The sequence below is a fragment of the Oncorhynchus mykiss genome, chromosome 8, assembly GCF_013265735.2.
Source record: "Oncorhynchus mykiss isolate Arlee chromosome 8, USDA_OmykA_1.1, whole genome shotgun sequence".
Classification (NCBI taxonomy): Eukaryota; Metazoa; Chordata; class Actinopteri; order Salmoniformes; family Salmonidae; genus Oncorhynchus; species Oncorhynchus mykiss.
Window position 1 is genome coordinate 55,240,321 of NC_048572.1, and position 22,641 is coordinate 55,262,961.

Below are 22,641 nucleotides of genomic sequence, written 5' to 3' on the forward strand. Positions count from 1 at the left end.
GCAGAGGATAAGTTCATTAGAGTTACCAGCCTCAGAAATTGCAGCCCAAATAAATGTGGTCAAGTAACATAAACATCTCAACATCAACTGTTCTGAGGAGACTGTGTAAGTCAGGCCTTCATGATCAAATTTATGCAAAGAAACCACACCAATAAGAAGACATGCAAGAAACACGATCAATGGACATTAGACCGGTGGAAATCTGTCCTTTGGTTCCCACCGGGAAGCATGGAGGAAGAGGTGTGGGGGTGCTTTGCTTCACCAGCTGGCTACCACAGTATTCTGCAGCGATACGCCATCCCATATGGTTTGTGCTTAGTGGGACTATCATTTGTTTTTCAACAGGACAATAACCCAAAACACACCTCCAGGCTGTGTAAGGGCTATTTGACCAAGGAGAGTGATGGAGTGCTGCATCAGATGACCTGGCCTCCACAATCCCCCGAACTCAACCCAATTGAGATGATTTGGGATGAGTTGGACCCACAGAGTGAAGGAAAAGCAGCCAACAAGTGCTCAGCATATGTGTGAACTCCTTCAAGAGTGTTAGAAAAGCATTCCAGGTGAAGCTGGTTGAGAGAATGCCAAGAGTGTGCCAAGCTGTTAAGTGTGACTATTTGAAGAATCTGTGTCCAAAGTTTGTCCAAACTTTTGACTGGTACTGTTCGTCGTACATTCCATTATCAACGAGGTGTGTGTCAGTTACGCATATTCACAAAAATCCCTCTTTCACTCATGTGAACATCTACTTATCAGTTTGTGTATTTGTCTATATAACTGTCTGTGTGCACACATGAAACCACAAAATAACCATAAGCTTCCACTAAAGGAGCAGCGCTCTGTCTGTGGGTCAATCCTTCACAATAGAAAACATGTTATTGCAAACAATGCTGATAGGATTCAGGATAGCAGGAATTATCATATCCAGGTGCAGGCACTCAAATGCTGATTAGAATTTTCATTTAATATCCCGTGTCCCCTCCAGTTGCAGACGCCGGCTTCGTTTGCCCAGAGCGTCCAGGAGTTGACCATCGCCCTGCAGAGGACGGGCGACCCCGCCAACCTTAACCGCCTCCGACCACACCTGGAGCTCCTGGCCAACATCGACCCGAGCCCCGGTGAGAGGCACACACACGCTGGCTCCCATGCACATCACACACCCCGCTCGGGGCCAAAGCTTGACAATGATGCATGCAACTGAAGATTGTATTCGAACCACAGACACACCAGGGCTGCCTTTACGCATTCAAAATTGTTCTCTAACTCACTCCTGTTTTTGTGTTGTCCCCATTATGGGACTGATGGGACTAAATAGCTGAAAGCATTACCAGGAACTTAGCCAAATTATTGCATTCCCCTTTTCGGTCCCATCAAATCCTCGAAGGGCAGGGAACAAGTGCATAGGGGAGGGAGTTTTCTTGAACTTTCTGGATTTAAATACAGCCCAGTGCTTTCCAATAGTTAAGTGGTGAAGAATCAATCAATCAGTGTAGAACAGGTTGGGTTTGTTTGAGCTGCATGTGGCTGTGGTCAGGGAGAAGAAGTTGTGATGTTATCAGACTGATTCAAATGAGCATAACTCATTGGCCCTTTATGACTCATCTCACCTATGGATTTGGACTATCTGTCATTCTAATCATGGTTAAGTACCGTTTCATTGAAGCACTTTTGTTTTTAGAGCCCTTTAAGCTGTAGCCTATGTTTTAAGAGGGGGAGTGAAGTACCCAGACATGCAAATAATTGGGAAAATAATTTGGATGTCTGATACCTATCTGGTATTTTTCCTTTTGTTTAACAACCACGTGGAATCTTGTCTTTTTGACTCCTGATTTTTATACCACCTGCGTATCTGGATCTCAATCCTGATACAAACCCGATCCACCATTTGCGACCTCTGTCTACACTCTCAGATAAGATCATTTTGCTCTGAAGTGTTTTTTTGGTTGTTGCACATGACCTGCTGTTACCATGACAACCACCCCAAATGTTTGAAAAGGAGAAGTGACATGAAATGACCATTGCATCGGTGTACTACTTTCAGAGGATACATCAGTGTGAGTGTGCAAATCTGATACGGGTCACAAGTAATTCTGAGTGTGGACAGTCAGGGAAAAAAATGGAGAACGGATATGGAAAGAAAATCAGATTTGGGTTCTTAGTGTTCTTAGAATGTACTATTTTCTACATTGTAGAATAATAAAGACATCAAAACTATGAAATAACACATGGAATCATGTAGTAACCAAAAAAGTGTTAAACAAATCAAGATACATGTTATATTTGAGATTCTTCCATGTAGCCACCCTTTGCCTTGATGACAGCTTTGCACACTCTTGGCATTCTCACAACCAGCTTCATGAGGTAGTCACCTGGAATGCATTTCAATAAACAGGTGTGCCTTGTTAAAAGTTAATTTGTGGAATTTCATTCCTTAATGCATTTGAGCCTATCAGTTGTTTTGTGACAAGGTAGGGGTGGCATACAGAAGATAAGTAAAAGACCAATTCCATATTATGGCAAGAACAAGTCAAATAAGCAAAGAGAAATTACAGTCCATTACTTTAAGATGTGAAGGTCAGTCAATCCGGAAGATTTGACGGTGCCACCTTGAAAGTCACTGAGCTCTTCAGTAAGGCCATTCTACTGCCAATGTTTGTCTGTGGAGATTGCATAACTGTGTGCTCAATTTTATACACCTGTCACCAACTGATGTGACTGATAGCCGAATCCACTAATTTGAAGAAGTCCACACGTTTTTGTATATATACAGTTAGTTTGGAAAGTATTGACGCTTTTCTTTTTCCACATTTTGTTAGGTTACAGCCTTATTCTAAAATGTATAAAATATTTTTTTCCCTCAGTAATCTACACACAATACCCCACAAAGTGAACACAGGTTTTAGAACGGTTTGCAAATATATTACAAATTAAAAACTGATACCTTATTTACATAAGTATTCAGACCCTTTCCGATGAGACTTGAAATTGAGCTCAGGTGCATCCTGTTTCCATTGATCATTCTTTAATGTTTCTACATCTTGATTGGAATCCACCTGTGGTAAATTCAATTGATTGGACATGATTTGGAAAGGCACACACCTGTCTATAAAAGGTCCCACAGCTGGCAGTGCATGTCAGAGCAAAAACCAAGCCATGAGGTTTACGGAATTGTCCGTAGCGCTCCGAGACAGGATTGTGTTGAGGCACAGATCTGGGGAAGGGTAACAAAAGAATTCTGCAGCATTGAAAGGTCCCCAAGATCACAGTGACCTGCATCTCTGCAGCGCTCTACCAATCAGGCCTTTATGGTAGAGTGGCCAGACAGAAGCCACTCCTCAGTGAAAGGCACATGACGGCCCACTTGGAGTTTGCCAAAAGGCACCTGAAGACTCTCAGACCATGAGAAACAAAATTCTCTGGTCTGATGAAACCAAGATTGAACTCTTTGGCCTGAATGCCAAGTGTCACGTCTGGAGGAAACCTGGTATCATCCCTACAGTGAAGCATGGTGGTGGCAGCATCAAGCTGTGGGGATGTTTTTCAGGGACTGGGAAACTAATCAGGATCAAGGTGAAAGGAGCAATGTACAGAGATCCTTGATGAAAACCTGCTCCAGGACCTCCGACTGGGGGACAGGACAGGACAATGACCCTAAGCACACAGCCAAGACAATGCAGGAGTGTCTTCTGGAAAAGTCTCTGAATGTCCTTGAGTGGCCCAGCCAGAGCCCGGACTTGAACCCGATCTAACCTCTCTGGAGAGACCTGAAAATAGCTGTGCAGCGACGCTCCCCATCCAGCCTGACAGAGATTGAGAGGATCTGCAGAGAGGAATGGGAGAAAATCCCCAAATACAGGTGTGCGAAGCTTGTTGCGTCAAACCCAAGAAGAACCGAGGCTGTAATCGCAACCAAAGGTGCTTCAACAAAGTACTGAGTAAAGGGTCTGAGTTCTAATGTAAATGTGACATTTCAGTTTTTTATATTTAATACATTTGCAAAAATGTTAACTTGTTTTTGCTTTGTCATTATGGGGTATTGTTTGAAGATTGAAGGGGGGGGGGGGGGATTATTTAATACATTTTAGAATAAGGCTGTAATATAATGTGGAAAAAGTTCAGGGGTGTGAATATTTTTATTTTTGGGGCTGTTAAGTACTTTGAGCACAGTGCCTATAAATTTTATTAAGAGTTATTGTTTATCATTGACCTAACCGACCAAGATATCTAAGTTATCAGCCTCACTATTGTAATGCTGTGTTATACTCCTTCAGGCCAAATATTGACTCTTATCTCCCTCCGTCCTCTGGGTCTCTAGACGCCCCCCCTCCCACGTGGGAGCAGCTGGAGAAAGGTCTGGTGGCGGTGAAGACTGTAGTCCACGGCCTGGTAGATTTCATCCAGAACCACAGCAAAAAGGGAGCCGACCCACAACAGGTAACGTAGCTCACACTTTTCCCGCTACGCCTTTCACTCCCAGTGTCTGGTGGAAAGCAGACTGACTGAACCAGGTTTTCCTCTAGGATTTAAAAAAAATCCTTCAACACTCCCCAGTCCTTAACGATTACAAGCCAAGGGGTGTGACTACTTTCTGAATACTTTCTGTATAGAGTAATATAAATGTTGCTTTTAGGTGCAACATTCCAAAATGTAATGTACTTCCCAATTGTACTATTGATTGCCCTGTCATGTTTCAAATAATGTGGCAAAACGGACTTTGGTAAAAAGGGATTTAATATGGCATAGGTGTTTCAAAATCTACTTTAAAGATAAGATACAGATTTATTTCAAATTTTTGAAGTTTGTACAATATTGGCATTCTGGAAGAATCTTCTATCCTGTAGCGCAGAGAATTTCAAACACGGGCTTTCCAATGCATCGCAATGTAGGGCACCTATTGGTAAATTGAATTACAAAAATAAAAATAAAGCAGATATTGAATATTCCTTTGAGCATGGTGAAGTTATTATTTTAACTTTAGATGGTGTATCAATACACCCAGTCATGACAAAGATACAGGTGTCCTTTCTAACTCAGTTGCCGGAGAGGAAGGAAACCGCTCAGGGATTTCACCATGAGGCCAATGGTGATTTTAAAACAGTTTAATGATTGTGATAGGAGAGAACTGAGGATGGATCAACAACATTGTAGTTACTCCACAATACTAACCTAATTGACAGAGTGAAAAGAAAGAAGCCTGTACAGAATAAAAAATATTCCAAAACATACGTCCTGTTTTCAACAAGGAAAACTGCAAATAATATCATTTGAATCCGTTTTGAATTCGGGCTGTAACACAAAATGTGGAATAAGTCGAGGGGTATTTATACTTTCTGAAGGCACTCTAAGTTTCCATCCAATTTGTGACAGATTCAGGTAAATTATCTAAAATTTGCATAAAGAAAATAAAGCACACAATGTACCATTTCACTTCCAAGTTTTCATGTACTGAAAAAAATTCTAAAGTGCAATGTGTTTCCATCACATTTTCAACTCTACGGACAGTTATGTCAGAAGCTGTTGTGTTAAATAGCAAATGTGCCCACTCTGGTCTTGCCACGTGCTCTCTAGCCAACAGCTCACAGTTACAGTGCAGGTAGGCTGTGCGTGAAGGCTAGTCTACATGAAATGCATTTCCGACGCCATTTCTCACGTAATTCATTTTACAGACACAAACAGATCCCACCAGGTCGAACGAACAAATTATCTGTCTGCATGTATAAAATTCTGCAACTTTCCATCACAGCTGTCGATTAAAAACTGTGGCTGGAAACGTGGTTACTCTAAAAATGTGTCTCTCTTCAGCCCCCCCAGCACAGCAAGTACAAGACTTACATGTGTCGGGACATGAAGCAGAAGGGAGGCTGTCCTCGAGGAGCCAGCTGTACCTTCGCCCACTCTCAGGAGGAGCTGGAGAAGTAAGTCCCTTTCAGAAATATAAACATCTAACAACCATGGAATAGCGCACTCTCTGCCCTCTTTCCCATTTAAATCAATAGACCTAAACATATTTTGCACTGATAACCTCTCTTGAGTTTGATAGTTATCACTTAGAATGGCACTGTTTTAAAATCTCTTCCCCTTGGTGTAGATTTTTTATTTTTTAATCTACGGTAGGATGACTTTTCTGTTTTTATAGCTACTGTAAAATTAAAACTATTTTGTGTTTTATAGCAAGCCACTAATGCCAGAAGTATAACTGTATTTTCTGTTCGTAGGTACCGTAAAATGAACAAGCGTTTGGTAGCTCGCCTCCCTGGCTCATCTGGCCTGCTGTCGGACGATGGACTCTCTCTGGACGTGGGGGTGACCCGGAAGCCCTCGCCCCTCACCAACGGCTCAGCCGTACCCCCCATGCCCCAGCTCATCGCCCGTGGCACCGACCTTGTGACCTACGACCTGTTGCGCAAGCCCAAGATGGACGGCGGGAGCAACAGCTCCCCGGAATCGCCCCCTGACTCGTGAGTGGGAAACACCGCCTTTCAGCTAACCTTATAATTATATCTATTTGGTTAATCTATTTTGTAACAGAAGAAAATGTGTGTTTTAGCTATATTCTTTTGGTTAAATAAACACTTTTTAAAATTATTTTTTACATTGATGCAAAAACTTGATTGATTTATGTATTTATTGTATCCAGAACTCTCACTGTTTTTCTACCCTCAGTCTGGACTCGGGGCCCAAACAAGGGTACCCCCAGCCACCCCATGCCATGGGCTACTCCAGGGGGCCAGGAGACCACATGTCCATGCCCAAGCAGATGCCCAGTGGCGTGGTGCCCCGGGGGCCTCAGATGTACCCGCAGCAGCTACCTGAGATGTACTACTCTGACTCTCGCCACCCGCCCTCCTCCTCGCAGTACGACCCCTCGCAGTATCCCCAAGGTGAGGCTGCTAAACGCTTGTTTTGTGCTGTTGAAACATCTGATTTAGTTTGTCATGTTTTTACTTTTACTTATTTCAATGCTTTCATTGATTGTGTTTTGAACCTATATTGTTGAATGACCAATATGAAGAAAATGTCCCCCCTCGCCCCACAGGTTACCCCTACCAGCAGCCCCCCCAGTACGCCCCCCAGCGCTACATCCGCAACCCCCCTCCCCCCAGCGAGCCCGCCGGACTCCCCTACCAGGACCCCTACCCTGACTACGGCCCACCCGATCGCCCTTACCCGGCCCCCCACTCGGGCCCTCCCTTTTCCTACCCTCCCCCATCCCACTATGACACCCGGGGCCGTCACGGCCCTTACCCCGGCCCCCCCCCTCCGCCCCAGCCCTACCCCTCGCAGAGGGACGACATGGTCCGGATGAGCCCTGCACCCCTGGAAGGGCCCCCTTACCACCAGGAGCAGGCTGCCAGGGAGAGGTACCCCCCAGAAGGATTCTACCCACCAGGGGCCCAGCCCCAACCCTTGAGGTCCTACGTCAGAGTGAGTTTGGTTCCTCCACAGTGGTCAGCAACCCTGGTCCCAGAGAGTTACAAGGTAGATTGGCTTTTTGGACCAGACCAGTAGTAAAACCTTACTCAACCAGTCCAAGGTCTGGATGAACAGTTGATCAGTTGAATCTGGCTGTGTTGCCACTGGGCTCAGCAAAAAGCTAGCAAACCCTGTAAAACTCCAGGTTGATGACCATTGGTGAACATACACACGGACTACAATGCAGTTGTCTGATAACTCATAAGATATGAGCTGCATCTCCCTTGAGTTAGACATTTGTGTCGTTAGAAGTTGGCCAGAAGTCAGATGTATTTAATATTGAATAGTTATCTCATGAACTGTGTCCCGAGGTGAGTTAACTAGGAGCAGTATGGCCACTCTTCCCAGCCCAGTCTGGGCGACCTGCACCATTGGTGTACACTATATTTCATTGTAACTAATCATTAGAAATGTTGTCCTGTGGTTTGTTAGGAGCCGTACGGGCGCTCCTCCCAGCCCAGCCTAGACTACTTGCACCACCGCCGTAAGGAGCTGATGGCCCAGCTGGAGGAGAGGAAGGTCATCGCTCCCTCGCCCACCCTCCCCCACACCTTCCCCAGCGACTACCCCCCAGAGGCGAGGACCCCCCACACACACACACATACGCACCGAATGTCACTCAGGGTCAACACACACAAGTCAGTTCTGCCTGGTCCAGAAACAAACTGTTGAGTGACTAGTGTTGGCCTTCAAAGCTCCCCACGGGTAGTTTTAATGTCATGACATTGTCTATTTATAACGGTTTCAAAACAGAGCTTCTGGTTCTGTTTTAGTTATGACAATCTTATCTAGCGATGACCCTGTTTCAGTAAAATTTGATATTATTCCGCCCTATATACATGTTTCTAAAATGCCTATGTTTTAGCATGTTTAAATGCTGTTTCCTAGTTAGCATGGATATACAAGTTACTAACACATCTGCCTGTCTCCACAGTATGGGGAGGAGAGCTCCAAAGCCTTTGGGAAGTGCAGGGAGCCCGACTACGCGGGCCAGTACTCTCCCTGGTCCTGTGACACCATCGGCTCCTACATCGGCACCAAGGACTCGAAGCCCAAAGATGTCATGGCGCCCGGGGCCATGGAGATGATGGTGAGTGGTGACAGTTGGAATAGTGCCGGTGGGTCTTAGCGAGACGGGTATGTGTCTGAACGTGTTACTGGTTCAGATGTCACAGGAGCAGTGTTGTGCTTGATGAGGAGGATTAGAACAATAAGTTTCATGAGCTCTATTTTACCTAGTGTCTTCCTCCCTTTTTTTTATCTTCTTACTTCACCATCTCTCCTCTTGGCTTTGTTTGAGAGCATCTGTTAAATGGTTCAATTGTTAATTGCCCCTCGGCCTTTCGCTCTCATTTTCCTCTCTTCGCACCATCTTTCCCTCTTCGCCCCATCTTTCCCTCTCTCCATTTTGTTTTATTATTGTATTTCACTCTGGATGAGCGCGTCTGATCAATGTCTACAATTCTAAAATGTGCCACTACTCTGTCTTTTTCAACCCAGCCTTTTTGTTTATTTCTCTTTCCCTCCTGCGTCTCTTTGTAGAATGACTGTTAAATCATTTTTAAATGAAGGGCCTGCTACTGTTACTAAATAAGGGGCCTGCTAAATGACCGTTCTAAATGCCCACCCCCCCTTCTCTATCTAGAATGTGGACGGTAATGGTAGACGGGGGGAGCCCTCCATGGATGCCCAGGTCAGGCGGGGGACAGAGGTGAAGGACGACGACCCCATCATCCCTTTCGGCCCCCAGCCCACTGTGTCGCGCTTCGGAGCCATCTCACGCACCTCCAAGACAGGCTACCAGACGACAGGCCCCATGCAAGCCTTGGGCTCCACCCAGGGACCCAACCCCAAGCACATGGCCATAGCCGGTAAGGTTACTCACACTTGGCACTTGCAACTTTACTTTGACCATTCACTGTTGTCACCTTTATCACGGTCATATTCATTAGGCACCAAACAGAAGGAAACAGAGAGAGACTGCCCTGGACTTAAAGGGATAGTTCACCCAAATTACAATATGACACATTGGTTTCCTTACCCTGTAAGCGGTCTTTGGCCAAGGTATGACTGCAATCCAATCTTTGGTTTTATTTACCTGGCATTGTTCCAAATGCTAACATTTTAGCAGTCTCACATGTCCAAATCATTCTGAAGTGAAGCTCATTTAAGTCCCATATAAAATGATTTGAACATGATGCTCAAAAAATGCTAATATCGGTCCAATGACTTTAATGGGATTTGTGCCAGGTAACCTAAACCAAAGCATTGATTGCAGTCATACCTTGTCCATATACTGCTTACAGGGTAAGGAAACAAATTTCATTTTGTGATTTGGGTGAACTACCCCTTTAAGGAACACTTCATTTCGCTTTCAGTTGCAAAACGTTTTTCGTTGCATGTCTCAATGAATATTTGAACCAAGTATCTAAGACATGGTTGTTAACGCATCATTGTCCCGCCAACAGCGGAGTACTCCTATGAGAACCACGGAGGCTGGGGCGGTGCCTCCTACCCCTCCCACCAAACTGTCTCCTCCTCTCAGGGACACTTCAGTGAAAGGTACGGACGAACACACCTCTCATCCATTTATTTATCCTCTCATCCATCCATCAATCACTCATTCACTCCTTCCCACTATTAATTCACATTTATCAGTAATTCTGACGGTTCTCTTCTTTCTCAGGCTGCCTATGCCAACTCAGGACAGAGAGCAGCTGAAGACTGAGCTCCAACAGGTCAACCAGCAGATCAACCAACAGTCTCAGATCCACGGCATGGAGGTGTGTATTCACACACACAAACAGAGAGATGGGACAAACACTTGTAATACTCATGTGTAGACACCCTCAACCAGAATCCAGGACGGGCAACATCAACATTTTGCTTTGAAATTGAGACAAAAAACCTAGCATTTTTTGGGGGTACGGGGCATCCGAGCTTGTAAGTATTGGTAGAGAATGGGGTTAATTGTAGGGTGGAAAAACTGACCTTACTAACCCTGGACTCCCTCCTCCTCTTCCACCAGCTCTCCCAGCCAGGTCAGAACCAGGGCCAGCAGGGGGGGAAGTGGCCTGGTCCAGCGGGGGGTTCCGGCAGCGCTGCCCCAGTGTCCAGTGAACAGCTCAGCATAGAGCTCCACCAGGTGGAGAGGGAGATCGGCAAGAGGACCCGCGAGATGGACATGGTGAGGGAGAGGGGGATGGATTGATGGGAGAATAGTAGGTTGTCTGTATTACAATGTGAAATCATTCTGCCCTGCCCCCAATGCCCTATAGAGTTATTGCTAGCCTTATGCCATATCAAATTGTATTTGTCACATGCGCCAAATACAACAGGTATTACATTACTTACAAGCCCTTAACCAACAATGCTTTAAGAAGTTAAGAAAAATAAGTGTTAAGTAAAACATATACATAAAAGTAACAAATAATTAAACAGCAGCAGTAAAATAACAATAGCGAGGCTATATACAGGAGGTACTGGTACAGAGTCAATGTGCAGGGGCACCGGTTAGTTGAGGTAATATGTACATGGATAGAGTTAGTGACTATGCATAGATAATAAACAGTGTAGCAGCAGTGTAAAAGAGGGCTCTAGGTAGCCCTTTGATTAGCTGTTCAGGAGTCTTCTGGCTGGAAGCTGGTAGAAGCCTTTTGGACTTAGACTTGGCGCTCCAGTACCGCTTGCTGTGCGGTAGCAGAGATAACAGTCTGACTAGGTTGGCTGGAGTCGGACAATTTTTAGGGCCTTCCTCTGACACCACCTGGTTTAGAGGTCCTGGATGGCAGGCAGCTTAGCCCCAGTGATGTACTGGGTCGTACGCACTACCCTCTGTAGTGCCTTGTGATCGGAGGCCGAGCAGTTGCCATACCAGGCGTTGATGCAACCAGTCATGCTCTCGATGGTGCAGCTGTAGAACCTTTTGAGGATCTGAGGACCCATGCCATATTTCTCAGTCTCCAGAGGGGGAATAGGCATTGTTGTGCCCTCTTCACAACTGTCTTTGTGTGTTTGGACCATGATAGTTTGTTGATGATGTAGACACCAAGGAACTTGAAGTTCTCAACCTGCTCCACTACAGCCCCATCGATGGGAATGGGGTTGTGCTCGGTCCTCCTTTTCCTGTAGTTCACAATCATCTCCTTTGTCTTGATTTACTTTGAGGGGGAGATTTGTTATTCTGGCACCACCAGGCCAGGTCTCTGTCCTCCTCCCTATTGGCTGTCTCGTCGGTGATCCGGCCTACCGCTGTTGTCATCGGCAAACTTGATGATGGTGTTCGAGTCGTGCCTTGCCGTGTAGTCGTGAGTGAACAGGGAGTATAGAAGGGGACTGAGCACGAATCCCTGAGGGGCCCCTGTGTTGAGGATTAGTGTGGCGGATGTGTTGTTACCTACTCTTACCACCTGGAGGCGGCTCGTCAGGAAGTCCAGGATCCAGTTGCAGATGGAGGTGTTTAATCCCAGGGTCCTTAGCTTAGTGATGAGCTTTGAGGGCACTATGGTGTTGAACGCTGAGCTGTAGTCAATGAATAACATTCTCACATAGGTGTTCCTTTTGTCCAGGTGGGAAAGGGCAGTGTGGAGTGCAATAGAGATTGCATCATCTGTGGATCTGTTTGGGCAGTATGCAAATTGGGGTGGGTCTAGGTTTAGCGGGATAATGGTGTTGTGAGCCATGACCAGCCTTTCAAAGCACTTCATGGCTACAGATGTGAGTGCTACAGGTCGTTAGTGATTTGGGCAGGTTAGCTTAGTGTTCTTGGGCACAGTAACTATGGTGGTTTGCTTGAAACATGTTGGTATCACAGTCAGGGACAGGTTGAAAATGTCAGTGAAGAGACTTGCCAGTTGGTCCGCGCATGCTCGGAGTATACGTCCTGGTAATCCGTCTGGCCCTGCGGCCTAGTGAATGTTGACCTGTTTAAAGGTCTTACTCATATCGGCTACGGAGAGCGTGATCACATAGTCGTCCGGAACAGCTGATGCTCTCATGCATGTTTCAGTGTTACTTGCCTCGAAGCTATTTGGCTTGTCAGTGGGCAGCTCGCGGCTCTGCTTCCCTTTGTGGTCTGCAATAGTTTGCAAGACCTGCCACATCCGATGAATGTCGGACCCGGTGTAGTATGATTCAATCTTAGTCCTGTATTGACGCTTTGCCTGTTTGATGGAGGGCATAGCGGGATTTCTTATAAGATTCCGGGTTAGAGTCCCGCTCCTTGAAAGCGGCAGCTCTACCCTTTAGCTAAGTGTGGATGTTACTTGTCATTTACGGCTTCTGGTTGGGGTTTGTACGTACGGTCACTGTGGGGACGACGTCATCGATGCACTTATTGATGAAGCCAGTGACAGATGTGGTGTACTCCTCAATTCCATTGGAAGAATCCCGGAACATGTTCCAGTCTGTGCTAGCTGACAGTCCTGTAGCTTAGCATCTGCTTCAAACTGACCACTTTTTTTTATAGACCGAGTCACTGGTGCTTCCTGCTTTATATTTTGCTTGTAAGCAGGAGTCGGGAGGATAGAATTATGGTCAGATTTGCCAAATGGAGGGTGAGGGAGAGCTTTGTGCATGTCAGTGTGTGGAGTAAAGGTTGTCTAAAGTTTTTCCCTCTGGTTGCACAATTAACATGCTGATAGAAATGAGGTAAAACGGATTTAAGTTTCTCTGCATTAAAGTCCCTGGCCACTAGGAGCGCCGCCTCTGGATGAGCGTTTTCCTGTTTGCTTATGGCTGTATACAGCCCATCGAGTGCGGTCTTAGTGCCAGCATAGGTTTGTGGTGGTAAATAAACAGCTATGAAGAATATAGATGAAAACTCTCTCGGCAAATAGTGTGGTCTACAGCTTATCATGCGATACTCTACTTCAGGCGAGCAAAACTTAGACTTCTTTCGATTTTGTGCACCAGCTGTTGTTTGCAAATATACATACACCGCCACCCCTTGTCTTACCAGAGGCTGCTGTTCTATCCTGCCGAAAAAGCTTAAAACCCGCCAGCTGTATGATGTCGTCGTTCAGCCACGACTCGGTGAAACAACATATTACTGTTTTAAATGTCCCGTTGGTATGATATACGTGATTTTAGTTTATTTCCCATTGATTGTACGTTGGCTAATAGGAGTAATGGTAAAGGGAGATTACCTGCTCGTCATTGGATCCTTACAAGGCACCCAGACCTTTGTCCCCGATGTCTCTTTCTCCTGCGAATGAAGGCCTTGTCGGGGTCTGAAGTAAATTCTTCTCATCAGACTCGTTAAAGAAAAAGTATTCCTTCAGTATGGGGTGAGAAATCGATATCTAGAAGCTCTTTTCGGTCATTAGGCACGGTGACAAACATTATGAACAAAATAAGTTACAAATAATGTAAAAAAACATACACAATAGGACAATTGGTTAGGGGATCGTGAAATGGCAGCCATCTCCTTCGGCTCCATTGATGTTGTCGTCTGGTAGTATAGCTGGTTTGTGTTCATGTGTCTGTATTTTATTATGGATCCCCATTAGCTACTGCCAAGGCAGCAGCTATTCTTCCTGAGGTCCAGCAACATTAAGGCAGTTATAGAATATTACATTCACGACACATGTGCACAGACAGACACCCTCTCCATGACATGTGAGTTGTTGTGGTCTCTACAGGACAGCCAGGTGACTCATGAGGTCCTGTACAAGACGAAGACTGCAGAGAATGGCCAGCAGGACCACAAGGCCCAGCTGGAGGAGATTGCTCTGGCCCTGGGGTGAGTGGAGACACACAACTCAATAGTAAAACACATGACATGCTGAAGGATAATATCTCGGAAGTTTACATACACCGTAGCCAAATACATTTAATCATAGTAAAACTTCCCTGTCTTAGGTCAGTTAGGATCACCACTTTATTTTAAGAATGTGAAATGTCAGAATAATTTATTTCAGCATCACATTCCCAGTGGGTCAGAAGGTGACATACACTCAATTAGTATGTGGTAGCATTGCCTTTAAATTGTTTAACTTGGGTCAAACGTGTCAGGTAGCCTTCCACAAGCTTCCCACAATAAGTTGGGTGAATTTTGGCCCATTCCTCCTGACAGAGCCTGTGTAACTGAGTCAGGTTTGTAGGCCTCCTTGCTTGCACATGCTTTTTCAGTTCTGTCCACAAATTTTCTATATGATTGAGGTCAGGGCTTTGTGATGGTCACTCCAATACCTTGACTTTGTTGTCCTTAAGCCATTTGCCACAGCTTTGGAAGTATGCTGGGGTCATTGTTCATTTGGAAGACCCATTTGCGACCAAGCTTTAACTTACATCAACTGATGTATTGATGTTGCTTCAATATATCCACATAATTTTCATCCTCATGATGCCATCTATTTTGTGAAGTGCACCAGTCCCTCCTGCAGCAAAGCACCCCCACAACATGATACTGCTTCACGGTTGGGATGGTGTTCTTCGGTTTGCAAGCATCCCCCTTTTTCCTCCAAACAGTTCTATTTTTCATCAGACCAGAGGACATTTCTACAAAAAGTATGATCTTTGTCCCCATGTGCAGTTGCAAACCGTAGTCTTGCTTTTTTATGGTGGTTTTGGAGCAGTGGCGTCTTCCTTGCTGAGCGGCCTTTCAGGTTATGTCGATATAGGACTTGTTTTACTGTGGCTATAGATACTTTTGTACCTGTTTCCTCCAGCATCTTCACAAGGTCCTTTGCTGTTATTCTGGGATTGATTTGCATTTTTTGCACCAAAGTACGTTCATCTCGAGAAGACAGAAGGCGTCTCTGCCTGAGCGGTATGACAGCTGCGTGGTCCCATGGTGTTTTATACTTGCGTACTTGTGGCAGACCAGGGGGTTTGGTCAAGACATTTACAAAGATCAGAGTATGATTAGCTCGGTTTCAAGGGTGTTTAAATAATAAATCAAAAAGGATATATGAGACCCTCGCCGCTCTACCGTCTTCTGGGCTCCTGTCGGCCACAAAAACTGAACTCCCTCCTCATACCTTTGCAACCGTCCCCAACTATACGGGAGTCCTTTCTTCCCCTACTCTCCCTTGTGTGCTGCCCTTCTGGCAGCTTTATGGGCCTTGCACAGCTGGTGAGCAATCAGCCTTTGATTACTCACCAGATCCCAATTAGTCCTGGCCGGAGAGCCCGTCAAGACCTGGCATGTCCAGCAGATGGAGCCATCACCTCGTGATGTATACTATGTTTGTCACTAGGCCTCTGAGTCTCCCCCTGGTGGCTGACCTGCTGTACGCCACAGTACTATTCTTTGAGCTGAACGTGGCACCTTCAGGCGTTTGGAAATTGCTCCCAAGGATGAACCAGACCATTTTTTTTCTGAGGTCTTGGCTGATTTCTTTCGATTTTCCCATGATGCACTGAGCTTGAAGGTAGGCCTTGAAATACATCCACAGGTACACCTCCAATTGACTCAAGTGATGTCAATTAGCCTATCAGAAACTTCTAAAGCCATTACATAATTTTCTGGAATTTTCCAAGCTGTTTAAAGGGACAGTCAACTTAGTGTATGTAAACATCTGACCCACTGGAATTGTGATACACTTAGGTTGGAGTGAATTCACTGTATGTAAACTTCCAACTGTGTGATCTTTAAGCCTCTCTGTTTCTCTCTCTTCGTCTTTCTCCTCGTTTCTAGTGAGGTGTCGAATGGCTCCAGCGGTCTAGTTCAGGATGGTGGTGTGGGCGGAGCCATGCTGTCACTGACCACTAGGGCGTCATCGCTTAGCCTGTGTTCTGAACCAGGACCCGGGGGCTCTGATCTGCAGAAGAACGGTGTGGTCCATTCCTGCTCCTAGACCATATACACTGCGACACACACAACAAACACACACTCAGAGCCTTTGTTCTAAAGCATGCACACACATACTTGTTTTATTTAGAGGATGAGCAGTATCTGCCGTGATATGAATTTTCTTTCTTTTTGTTCTGTGAATGAGCATTTTCTTTATTTTTTATGACTTTCATCGCCTGGAAACCATTTGATGACATTTATTTCTCTTGTGTTTTTTTTTTTTTTTTACTGGGATTATATAAAAAGACTTTCAAAGTAGATATGTCAAAAAAAGCAGATGATGATGGTAATTGTTCAAAGAAGGCTATCCCTCCTACGTAGATATCACGTACCAAGACACGTAGTGCATCGAAGGGTGGATTATTTCTCAATTCTCCCCCTCTATTTTTGTGCCCGTTACCAGGGTAAGCAACTTGCAGGGACCTTAATTACCCCCAAAGATGGTTTTAAGGCTGTGAAATGTAAACGTTCAATTTTGTAACCAATTTAGTATCGAATCCTAACTCAAGTTATGGTCATTTTGGTCTTATGTACAACATAGCTATCAAAAGTCTTGGTGTTTTACGACGTAGTTATGTCAGCTGTCAAAAGTATCATGTAAGTGTCTGTTTATAATGCATTATAGCCTGATATTTTATAAGGCAAGTCAGTTAAGGACAAATTCTTATTTACAATGACGGCCTAGGAACAGTGGGTTAACTGCCTTGTTCAGGGGCGAAACGACCGATTTTTACCTCGTCAGCTCGGGGATTCGATCTAGCAACCTTTCAGTTACTGGCCCAACGCTCTAACCACTAGACTTCCTGCCACCCCGGTATGACACGTTGTTTCTTTCTGATGCCTTTGACAGCTAACTAACGGTTAGTCAGTGTAGTAATCGTTCTGTTGGCGTTCAGTAATAAAGGTGTAACCGCTAGTGTTCAGGAATGCGCCACCCCCAGAATCGTAAAACGTGGTTGACCAGATGGGGGGGGGGGGGGGGAACGTTCCACCAACGCTCAGTCAACCCTCAAAGCCAAACAAGACCATGTCGCTTCAAGCTGCATGCCGTATTTAACCCGCCATGAGAAGTCTGATTTTTATTAGTGCATTTTATGAATACATCGTATGTCTGTTTCATACTTGAAAAGCAGTATCTTATTAACCAAAGCATTCTGTTTTAAAGATTGCAAGATGTATCTTTTTGATAATGAGCTTTTCTCATGTTTTCTATAAGGGAACATACTATGTGCTTCTCGTGGGATGGGGTGTGACTTGCTGCAGAAATGTCTTGTTTGTACTTTGATGGGCTGGAATTCAATCAAACTTGCAGTGCGGAAATGCAAATTCCAGGGAGTGTAACACAACATACATTTTCACACTGCAGGAAGAACATTTTCCACGTTGCGAGAGAGATTGAATCCCCTCCCAGTGTGAATTGAATCATAGGGGGTGATTGGTGTTTTTGTTCTTCGTCTTCCTCAGAGCTCCTTATCTGGTCATTGAAAAGGCCTCCCCATTGGGATTATCTTGTCATTGGTTCTCCTTAACTTCTATGAAGTTGCGTTCCCTTGTTTGTTTTTTTGCTTGCGTAAATTGCGATTTAAGGGGGTGTGGCTTGCCTGAACGCTAGTCCATAATTGGAGGGGAAGTAAAATGGTTCAATATGCACATTTTTTTGGCTCCTCTTGTTCTTAATACGTGTGTGTGTTAAAGGTGTCTGTAGTCTGCCAAACAGTCCTTTTCAATGGTTTGTGCGTCAATGTCAACCGTTAGAGTAGCGAAGTGTCTTAAATAACTGTCATTCTACAGGCTTTAAAAAAAGTCCTATCCCTTTTTTTGTTTTTAACCGTGTACTATTAGTTCATTTTAGAACAAGTCTGTATCAAGACACATATTCAGGGTATCTTAGTGGATTCAAAACCCAGGACTTTGGGCCACACATGTGAGGCTTAAAGCAAGCAGCCAGTGTGTTGCCCCTCAAAAAGCCTCTAGTCAAAGTCTTGATCTTTTTAATGATATTTTTCACTATATCGTTTTCTGGTATTATTATTATTGGAAGCTATAAAAACAAAGAGTTGCACAATCCATATGTATAACTCACAGTAATATATTGGGTAAAAAAAAACACAAATGTTTGTGTGCCTTTCGAAACGTTGTTTTTTTTACCCAATAAATTACTGAGAGGTAAAGCGTATGGAGTGTGCCGACTTTGTTTTTATAGCTTCCAGTTTATTCACCATTAGTCAAAACCTCTACACTAAATAATGTTCTCTGGGTGTGCGCCAGCTCATGCTTTTTATTATTAGGATTATTACTTTATTATTGATGTTCTGTCATGGTAATTGTTTATCGCTGATGCTCTTTAAGGAGCTCTATGCCTTTTTGTAAACAATTGTCATGATTGGCCATTGGAGGAAAAAGCTGCGCTGAAATGCAAAGAGGTTGATCCCAGTGCTCAAACGGTTACGAATACACGGAATGTCGGTGACGGATCGGGTTTCATAATTTGGGTTCAGGAAAAAAAAAAGGGTCAGCGATCAGTGTAGATGGGTGTTGAGGGCCAGGGTCAGTTCTAGGGTGTTTTTTTTTTTTCAACCACACTTCATGCCTCTTGGGCTACTCTTTGCTATATTTTATTGTTTAGGTAAACAACTCACTTATACATATGAGTATGTATACATACATTAATATACTAAGCACTATTAACGTGCCACCTCTTATTCTACTCGCTCAGCATTTATATTAAATGATCTCTACTTAGAATCAGCTAAATGTTTTATTTTATTTCTCTACTGGTTGCCAACAGACTTTATCCTTTCCCAGTTGAAGGACTTCTGTGCGCATTGATGTGTGTTCACTTAATCTTTTTGTGTTCAAACAAAGATAAGTTCTCTACTGAAATATGCTTCCAAAAGAAGACACAATTTAATGATGAAAATGTACAACAACAATAAAAATGTTTGTGTGCGTGTGTTAGGTTGTATTGTAGGAAATGTACACTGTCTTTTTGTCAAAGTAAAGTGCGCTGTGCTGGGTGACGGTGTGGAAATATTAGAAATGTGTTGGGGTTTTCTCTTTTTTTAAGAGGTCATCCGGGTAAGCCTTTAATTTAGTCAAAGGCATGCTTCATATTCTCAAGGAATAGTCCTAGGCCATTCCTTCCAACAGTATGAGATCATTTGGAAGCACCCTAACCAAATTGAAAGCAATCTTAATTGGCACACTCATTTTGTCACCACCATCACTAATCACATGACAGGCAGAGACTCATGTTTTGTAATATTTAGCACAAAAAAATGTGTTTCTGCTGGGGGAAAATGTAATCAGCTAGTTGGGTTTGTTTTTCTTTCTTCCTGTCGTTGAGTGAAATAACTAACTTCCCAGTCTTACAGTGATCTATGTAACGCATCCCAAGGCGACGCATCATGTTGTCCATCCACAGGGAAACTGTCAAACTTGGCGTCACACTCATCCACACACAAGTTTTCATTTGTTTCAGAATAGTCATGAAAATGTGCTTACCCTTAAGTCCCTCCAGCTGTGAGCCTTCAAGAGAGTTCACTTCAAATTTGTGATTTTAGATATCAAAAGTGGTCTGTTGGCTTGAGGCCACATTCCATGCCATCTATTGTGAAGATCCAGCTATAAGCCTCAATCCCCAAATCAATGGCAAAGGTGAACATAGTCTAGTTACCTGAACATAATTCAGTGCCTATCATTTCCACTCATTCTGGGTTTAAGGCATATAGTTTATATATATCTCAAGTGGTTTAACGTTTATTCAAGGTCATGTCCCAAACCGTGTGTGTGTGTGTGTGTGTAATGTTTTGGGACGTGACCTTGAATAAACGTTAAACCACTTGAGGTCTAAAATGTGTAACAAACTTTGATTTTGGAGTAAACTGTCCCTTTCTGAAAGCCAATAGGTGAGTAGAATTAACAATGATATAGTTTCTATGGGAATAGCAATGATGTTCATGTCAGTCTCATGCTTTCATTTGTTTCTGAGTGAAACTGCTGCCTACCCCTCCTTCACACAGCCAATGAACTCTTCCCCCAAACCACAGAACTCTTACTGCTGTTTTGGGCTCACATTTGAATTCCTAACTTTTGGGAAAAACTCAATGGCTGTTTTTTTTTTAATGATTAATCCCTTGTAAAATATCTCTTAAATTAAGGTACAGTTTTAATTTCAGCAAGAAAATAACGTTTTTATATGTATTATACTCCATTAAGGAATGTTTAGAATTATCTTCCTCCAATGTGGATGTAGCCATTATTACACCATTTTATGACTTTGTAAGAGAATTCACTGTGTGAAAATTGGTTTGCATTTTTGTATAATACAATCTGCTTTTTTTGTTTGATACGAGAGGGAGGTCAAACTGGAAGTTTTTAAGAGAGAAATGAACCTGTGAAATTGAGAGAATCTTTTTTTAATTTATGTACAACAGTGATTCTATGCTGAGGGGGGTGGATTAAAAGATATTGCTAACTCTGATATTGGCGTCTTGTTTTACTTTCCCATTTTTCCCATGGGGAAATGAGTGAACATCTGAGCGCAAGTATTATCATGCATAACACTACATTATTTTTATCTGGCACTGCCTGTTAGCCCACACATCTTTATCCACCCCAGACTGTGGAGGACAGAGATTAATTTTGCCCACCACCAATTTAAGGGATCAAACGGAATTTAAGAGAGGATTAAGGAGTATCAACCAATTTACGGCCACATTGATGGCGTGTGTAATGTTACACAGCGTGGAGACATGTTTAGTTAGTTGTCATGATGAGCCCTTCCCAGCTAGCTAGTTTATTCTGACCGGCAGTGGTGTTGTGGAGGGTATACAGTGTATCAATAAAGCTAATTGAACAGAGAATGTTTAGCTTAATGTTGATAGGCTTTATTTTTCCACGTTTTAGGCGCAGCAACGTGTGAATGTCCCAAAATGCGTTCTTAAATGCTAATGGTTTCATGGACAAAGATGGAAATGTAGAAAGAGGGGCGATCGAAAGATGCAACAACTACCATGGGTCGCTAATATGATTTTGGCTATAGGCTACTTCGAAGCAAGGTAAGATGCCTCATAATATGAATTAAAACATCCAGGTTTTAAATTAAGGAACAGGAAAACTACAGCGATCCTATTACAGGCTGAACGTCTTCTGGTAGATGGAAACGCTTTCCCAAAAACCTTAATTAAATGTTAACTTGTTACAAAGCAGTGTATGCTTATCTGGCAGAATGATATGATTATTTGCATCAAACCTGTGGCCATCATGTGCTACAGAAAAACCTCTTAACCAATCAGCAGTGCTTGGTGCCTGCACACTTGAATTAAAGGGAAACTACACTCAAAAATCGAAATGTCTTAAAAGTGGTCTCCAGATGTGGTGCTTTAAAACATCATTTTTGTGTGACTAAGAATGAAAACCTGTGAATTTCTGACTCAGTTGACAGCCTTTTATCTGTTTCAATAGTATGGCTACTATTAGCCTACTGCACAGTACAGCTTGAGTTGGCCTGACTGAAAGACACATTTTTTAAATAATTTTTGGTAATTCAAAGTGTATGTTACTGTTTCTCAGAATTTTTCACACAGTGCATCTTTCCGTTGCGGGACGGGCCATTTGGGAAATGTTTGGCAAAATTAGAGTATATCCACTTCTCCAGGCACCACTATGCCACTGCTGGCTGGCGCTATTTAAAGCTTCTTTAAAAGAAGGCAATATTTATTTTTATGGGCGAGGGAGAAATAACTTGTAGTATTGGTCACTTGTTGTATTGGTCGCTGTGGAGATGGCCAAACATGTCGAGTTCCTTGGCGTACACATCTCAGAGGAGCTGAAATGGTCAAACCACATGGACACCATGGTGAATGCACGACAGCGACTGTTCAACCATCGAGAGCATACTGTCGGGCTGCATCCCAGCCTGGTACAGCAACTCCCCTGACCGCAAGGCGCTACAGCGGGTAGCATGCTCAGCCGAGTGCACCATTGGGTGCACACTGCCTGCCCTCCGGGACACCTACAACACCAGCTGTCGCAGGAAGGCCAAGAAGATCATCAGGGACCCGAGCCACGGGTCCCTTCATCTGTCAGTGAATTCAATTGTTGAATCATGTTTTGTCATGATTATGACTCATTTCAAGTAACTATCTGCAGGTTTAAAGAAACTTTCAATATACTTTGCGTAGAAACACAAATAAAAGCATGTAGATGTATGCTAGAATGAAGGCTTAAAAACAGCTGCATATGCATATTAGCCGATACATATGGCATAGCCTATATATACAGGATACCTTGCAATTCAGTTTCCTCTCAAAACTGTTGTACAATGTGCTCTGCAATGAGTTTTCTGAACCAGATTAGTTCTCAAATAG

General features: G+C 43.8%; 1 protein-coding gene across 1 annotated transcript in view; it reads left to right on the forward strand.

The window, feature by feature from the left end:
• Positions 1-20,753, forward strand: part of LOC110530158 (roquin-1) — a 37,516-nt gene extending 16,763 nt beyond the window's left edge. The window contains exons 7-20 of the mRNA XM_021613008.2: positions 986-1,118; positions 4,316-4,434; positions 5,803-5,915; positions 6,216-6,458; positions 6,664-6,881; positions 7,037-7,425; positions 7,906-8,049; positions 8,408-8,563; positions 9,119-9,344; positions 9,942-10,035; positions 10,160-10,256; positions 10,502-10,660; positions 14,115-14,215; positions 16,115-20,753. Of these exons, the coding sequence (XP_021468683.2) occupies positions 986-1,118; positions 4,316-4,434; positions 5,803-5,915; positions 6,216-6,458; positions 6,664-6,881; positions 7,037-7,425; positions 7,906-8,049; positions 8,408-8,563; positions 9,119-9,344; positions 9,942-10,035; positions 10,160-10,256; positions 10,502-10,660; positions 14,115-14,215; positions 16,115-16,274 (2,352 nt within the window). The 3' untranslated portion in view covers positions 16,275-20,753. The remainder of the gene's footprint in view (positions 1-985; positions 1,119-4,315; positions 4,435-5,802; positions 5,916-6,215; positions 6,459-6,663; positions 6,882-7,036; positions 7,426-7,905; positions 8,050-8,407; positions 8,564-9,118; positions 9,345-9,941; positions 10,036-10,159; positions 10,257-10,501; positions 10,661-14,114; positions 14,216-16,114) is intronic.
• Positions 20,754-22,641: the final 1,888 nt, after the last annotated feature.